The sequence below is a fragment of the Notothenia coriiceps genome, unplaced genomic scaffold, assembly GCF_000735185.1.
Source record: "Notothenia coriiceps isolate Sejong01 unplaced genomic scaffold, NC01 NC01_scaffold00025899, whole genome shotgun sequence".
Taxonomy (NCBI): domain Eukaryota; kingdom Metazoa; phylum Chordata; class Actinopteri; order Perciformes; family Nototheniidae; genus Notothenia; species Notothenia coriiceps.
In genome coordinates, this window is record NW_011358600.1 from 1 (window position 1) to 6,798 (window position 6,798).

The window sequence follows — 6,798 nt, forward strand, 5'->3', positions numbered from 1 at the left end:
ATAAAGCTGTGGAGAGTATGTGCTGCAGGGAGGTGGATGCACAACGCACCCAGGAATGAACGCTAGCTCCGGTCCTTTTTACTGTGGACTCGATGTCCTGACAGGCTGGTATTTGTGCAACCTGCACAAACACAATACTGCACCATGATTACAAATGGTGAAATACAATGTAAAACTACCGAAAAATACAACCGCTCTACTCAACGCAACTCTACTATACCCGCGGTCAGAGAGCGGAGATGTGTCCCCTGCGTGATGTAATATGACGCGTTTGACGTATGACCTTAAAAAAAAGCCGTTTTTAAGAGCAGAGCTCAAAATTGCTCCTTTCCCTCTGAATTCCTGCCCTTATGTCTCGTAAAACATATCAAATCCTGCATTCAGTTTTTTAATTGTAATTTTCAAGCAAGTTTAAGCATAAATGTAGAAAAAATAAAAACCTGCAAGATGCTCTTTAAAAAAGACTTCAGCTTAGTGGCGTACCTCTGCTCTCTTCTTATGCAGTCGTTCCCTCAGGTCTCCGATGCGTTGGTCCATCACCGTCACCTGGGCGTTCCTCTTGTTCAGCAGATCCTTGTTCTGGGCCAGCTTGCTGCTCTGCTCCAGGTTATGACGGTTACGAGCCTGAAACACAAATGATAAAAAGTCGCACACACTCTTGAAGATATTGAAATGAAATGTTGTATTCAATATCTGTTTGCTTGGAAATAAAGTATTATCACATCCTATACAGAATGAGATGGTGTTACCTGTAGCTCCTGGTACAGTTTCCTCAGTTCCAGGGCTGCAGGACCAGACAGGGGTGATCCTTTCTGGCCGGTGTGTGGCCCCAGGGGCCCGCTGTGAGGCCCCTGGGCGTGTGGAGCAGAGTGTAGCTGAAGGCGTCCTTTCTTTAAATCATCCAGCTGCTGCGTCAACTGGTAAAAACATTTAGAAAGAACTTAAGGACTCATCCAAACTTAACGCTTTGCTAGGTCTTGACTGTTACAGTGAAATAGTGAGACGTTACCTGGTCCACTCTGACCACGGCAGACTGCAGCTCCGTCTGCTTCTCCTGGAACAGGCTGCTCACATGCTCAATCTCTGCAGCTGGACACACACAACAGGACATTTGACTTCAGTATTTTCTTTTGCTTACTTATCAAGCCTATTTCAGAATCATAAATACTTTGTTTATGCTGGGGGGAATTGGATTTTGTGACTGTTGTTTCATTTTAGACTGAAATAATCAGTACAATTGAATACAGATATTTATATAAACATAAGAAGTGTAGGAAAAAGTATGCATTGAAAAGAAAAAATGAGATAAAGATAAACAAGAAGTCAAAGTAAGAATGTGCAATAAAAGTCAAATATAATAAAGAGGAATATTTACACACAAAGTTATTGTAAAATGTATAAACATAAAAAGTCAAATTAAAATGTCCATTTATTTTATATTACCATAAGAAGTTAAAGTAAAAACTGAAAAAACTATTTATAACATGTATTACAATGTACATAATGGTTTATAAGTTAATAGGATATAAATATTGAATTGCGCATTTGAAGAGGGTTTGGCTGCTGATGGCGAGCATCCTTTCCAACATTAACAACAGTGACAGTTACGTTTGTCTTTATGTTTACAGCAAAACAAATACAAACTAACCACATGTGGTTCGTATATGGCCTATAGTGATGTCAGTGTTTCCCCTAGGTTTACTGCGGGGTGGGGGAGGGGTTGGTGTTGGGATAAATATATTCTTTAATCCTCTGGAGCAGAGAGAGGAGCTGTGGATTATTAATGCATCAGTGTTTCTTAGGGTCAGAATCACTAAACTAACAGCTTAAAATGAACGTTTATTTAATAAAAGAGCACATGTTCAATGTTAAAAGTGATAGTAGATAGTTTAGTTGCAATTTGGTGCAGCGCGCCACCAAGGCAATGGTAGGGGAAACACTGGGTGTATTAGTTTTTGATCAAGTGTATATTCAGCCACACTTGGCCAAGGCTTCCCTCTCTATTGAATCATCAATATGTAGTCAGAACACCAGCCACTTCTCTACAGAGTCTCTGCAGATTGTTTGGGGCTCACAGAGGTTTCCGTTGATCAGTTTGCTGTAGTCCACCTGTCCTCTCATGGCGCGAATCTTCTTCAGCTTGGCTTCCTGCGTCTCCACCCGCTCCTTCAGCCGCTGCAGCTTCTCCGCCTCAGACTAAACCAGAGAGGACACAAGCTCAAACACCCATCTCATTTCAGCTTTCGTGTGACACACATACATGTTGAGATAAATAATCATTTGGAAGTTACTGGCTTCACCCAGCTTATGTTCACCTAACAGACGGCCGTTAGTCGACGTTGGTGATCATAATGAGGATATTTTACAACAGGGCTTTAACCTATGGGCATCTGTGAAGTTAACTTCTAGGTATGCCTGCTACAAAGTGTAATGAGCACCCTACAGTGCGTATAGGATCAAAGGTTTTTGTCCTGAGCCTTAAACACACATGGAGCCCACCTGTGTCTGTCCATGGTTGGATCTGCCTCCCTGGTGAAGATACTTCAGTCTCTGCTCCTGGAAGAAAAGCAGAACGGGAGATTTTTTACTTTCACCTCACACATTATACGGAATATATGTGACGTTTTTTTTCCGTTGAGAATTTCATTTCTCAATTCTGACATGCAATGTAATAATATCTAAAATGACTGCATTCTATTTAAAGAGGAGCTTGTTTCAGGATCCTAGTTTCGTTCATGCTGGCCCACAAAGACATCTAGGGCGTATACTACGAAGCGAGTTCAACATTTGACTTAGCTGGCCTGATAAAACTAAAACCCCTGATCAGAGCTAACGGGTACCAGGAAGCTGGTTATTGACTGTCTTTGTGAACCTGGGATTTTTCTTCAAGCTCTGTGCGCGTTCTCAAAAGAATGAGCGTTTAAAGCATCATATGACTCATCTACCTCTTGGAAAGGATCCATCGCTGCGTTTAAGAATATTCAAAAAATGTAATTTACCGGCCGATGCCTCCCATTATTATCTAATTCAACCGCAAATTGAAAAGTAAAAAAAATAAAAATAATTGACTTGAGGGAAACGGGGAAATCAACGGGCCATATTAAATCAAAATGAATTATATATTAGATGAATACCAATTGACTAATTCATTTACTAATTGGCTTTGTATTAGTTGCAATATACCAGCAGTGTAAGATGGATTTCAGAGGCATAAATACATAACAAAAATGTATCGTTACCGCTTGAGTTTACATATAAAAAGTATTCCCACAGCTGATTATCTGTGGCGCTTATAGATTGACTATACTGTAATGTGACACTATTGTCAAAATAAATAGTTAGTCAATGGCAGTATTTGCTACATTTCAAACCTAGACTCTGAACATAACCTGTTCCGGAGCATGGTGATCTACTATGTTAAAAGACATCCACCTTTCTTATCGGGAAAACTCTGGCTTTAAGCTCTACATACCTAGCAGTACACCCCTCTGATGGAGCATTGTATTTGTCTCACCTGTGCTTCTCCTGCTATGACAAGTCAATTTACACCATTACATTGTTATTATTTCACAGGGGAGATGACATCACATGTTTACCATCATAGCTCCACCAACGTTCAACCTGCCTTCAAGTCTAATTAGCCATTTCTCATTAAAAACACCTGGCAGCACGATCCATCACCCTGCTTTACTTTCACCATGTTTTGTCACATTTCTAAAACATGATCGATTAAAATACACTTATATTGATTATCATTTATTTTGCATACACATATTATAAAGCAAGTAGAGGGAGAACAGACAGAGTGTGTGTGGTGCTGACTGAGGCAGTTTGCAGCTCACATACACTCAGAGGAAGAGGGAAATAGAATGTTGGCATGAAGCCTCCCATCATTCACTGGAAACACACACACACTCTGATAACACATTATATAGACCCTCCAGAAGAACGCGGGCAAAAATCCTTGATTATGCGGGCTAAAATCCTTGATTATGCGATTAAACATGCAGGGTTTTTATGTGATTTTATGCGGTGGAATTGTGGAAAGTTGCAAAAAGAATAGATTTTTTTTTAAATATTGGGCTGTCTTATTTATTCTCTCTCACACACAACCTGCCACTAACGTTAAACCCATTTTGCTGATTATGCAGTAAATTCTGCGATCGCAGAATCGCGTTTTTCTGGAGGGTCTAATTATATAATGGTAGCTCGTTTCAATACACAGGGCATGTGGGAGGTGCCAGTACAGGAGCTGTGTTTTCTTCTTGGAAGTCATCAATCACCTTTAGAAATGTTACGAGGATAGAAAGTGCCTCTACGCGGCTGCTGGGAGACTTTTCCATTCAGTAACTCAAGAAAAGACTTGGAAACACTTACACACACTGGCTGGAAACACTTAAAAGATGCCACTTAGAGGGAAAATTGCTGCTTTTAAAAATGCTGAGCATAAGCATAACTTGGCCAAATAATAATAACACAGTTGGCCTTGAAAAACCCAAATTGGCCAAATCTAAGTTAGAGCTTAACAATATCCCAGTTCCCCGCTGAAAGCTTTTTTATTACACTGTGACTAAACTTCATCAAATGAATTAAATAAATGTAAAGATGTTTTTTTGGCTTGCCTTTCTGTGTCTTTCCTGGAGTTTTAATCTGTTTCAACTTCCCACAGCAGCTCCCTGATGACCACATTTCCTGTCAAATCAAAGGTCACTTCCTACTGTGGGAATGGCCATGATCTGGGCCTCTCTCACACACACACACACACACACACACACACACACACACACACACACACACACACACACACACACACACACACACACACACACAGAGAGAGCTGTTGGATGGATTGTCTGTCAGTAAGTGTAAGGTTATCTACATTAGAGTCTGTCTTAATAGGTTGTATTTGAGGCCCCAGAAGCGACTTCTTTGGAGGAATGTGTGTGTGTGTGTGTGTGTGTGTGTGTGTGTGTGTGTGTGTGTGTGTGTGTGTGTGTGTGTGTGTGTGTGTGTGTGTGTGGCATGCACAAGTTACCTTGGCGACCAACATCTGTTGCTGAGCCTCTATTTGTTGCTGTTGTCTTGTGGCCATTTCCTGGAGCTCCGAGAGGGTCAACTCCACACGGGGAACCTACAACACGACAAAAGAAAATGACATATCAATACTGTATGTCCATTGGAAAAATGTGTGTTTTCTCCTCCATCACTGTTTTAATAATATTACTGAGTTTAGGCTTTTTTCAAAGATAAAAATCCTCATCTGGTTGATCTGGAACCCTCAACTCCTAAAAAAAAAATGGAAGCAAACGAATCACATTACCAAGTTTGACCCAAACTTCCTCCCGTTATTCCAGTGTGTATTTTTAGCAGTAAGAACCATGATCACTACCTCGCCGTAACGGCACATCTGCACTTATTCGCTTAAGGTGTGGTAAAGACAGAGGAAAGGCCTTTTGCCGAACCATGCTCCAGTTTCTTTAGAATACGCCCTGTGTAAAGGGAGGCGTGTGGCGCAGTGGATAGATTCTTGGTGTTGGGATCAGGGGGACACAGGTTCAAACCCCACTGCAGTCAGCATGTCATTGTGTCCCTGGGCAAGAAACTTCACCCCAAATTGGTCCTGTGGGGATTGCCCACAGTATCGAGTATGTAAATCGCTTTGGATAAAAGCGTTTATACAGATTATACACATTATACAGAGGGTTATCACTCTCTGTTTCAGCAGCTTTGTCGACGCGTTAGCTAAGTGTCCGAAAATGTTGCGGACTTCTTGAAAATAATTCAGAAATCATGTTATAATTAAGTAAATAACCACACCAAACTTGTATTAATTTTTTCTCCCCACAAAATGAAGTCGAAACTAGTATTCGAAATCTGTGATTCGTCCCAGATTATAACAGTGACTAACGCAATGTTTTTAAATAGATTCACACCAGCTAAAACGCAAAAAGAGCTTTATACTATAAAAACAGGGGAACATGGACCGTTTTAATCTCCAGGGATCGACCGGCACAAGAGTTTCGTAAGCAGTGTTGGGAAAGTTACTTCCAAAATGTAATACAGTACATATTACTTATTACTGTCTTTTTTAAGTAATATGTGACATTACAATATTACTGTCTCTGAACTACTTTTATACTAATTTTGAGTTACTTTACCAAAATGACAGCAAAAGAATGGCTAGGTATTTTAAATGCTAAAATGTACAGCTCATTATACATCAAGTGAAGGGCAATTTGGTATAGCATAACAAATGTGTAGGCCCTTAAGGCTACTGACAACTTGTATTACACGGCTTAGTTGAATACTCGATTCTGATTGTAAATTCTTAACATGTGACACGCAGTGGCGTAGCGGAGGCCCCCGCACCCCCCGCAGTGCTGGGGAGCCCCGGACCTTAGGGGGCCCCGCCCCCACTGTAGGCTATCCTCTTAGATTTCGTAACGCGGGAACAGGGCGCAGAGGGCGGGGCCCCCCACTCCCTGCTATGTTGCTAGGCACCCTGTCCCCGTCATGTGTACGCTGCCTGTAGTAGTACAACAGTGTATCATTATAATTATTTGCTGACCTGCGATAGGGCTAGCCGGCTGATAACTAATGTTCATTGGCAGGCTGGGCAGCGTTCAAAACAAAGCGGTTCATTAGTTGCGTTGCCGGTAAACATGAAAAATGAAGCGCCACTACCCAAGCGGTGCTCAGAAAAGCAAAATGAGAGCGGAAGCCGAACAGGAGAGGGCAAAACTACCTAAAATAACGTCATTGTTCCGGCAGGCAGCAAAGGTAGACGTAGACTCTAAC

General features: G+C 41.4%; 1 protein-coding gene across 1 annotated transcript; it reads right to left on the reverse strand.

Moving 5' to 3' along the window:
• Positions 1–483: 483 nt before the first annotated feature.
• LOC104956370 (apoptosis-stimulating of p53 protein 1-like) lies at positions 484–5,380 on the reverse strand (the record flags this gene model as incomplete). Its single annotated transcript, XM_010783851.1, has 7 exons — positions 5,321–5,380; positions 5,036–5,131; positions 2,500–2,556; positions 2,076–2,196; positions 1,010–1,089; positions 750–917; positions 484–624 (listed from the first exon to the last, which is right to left on the reverse strand). Coding segments are annotated over exons 1-7 (723 nt in total), but the record flags the coding sequence as incomplete, so codon positions are not given.
• Between the last annotated feature and the right edge of the window lie 1,418 nt (positions 5,381–6,798).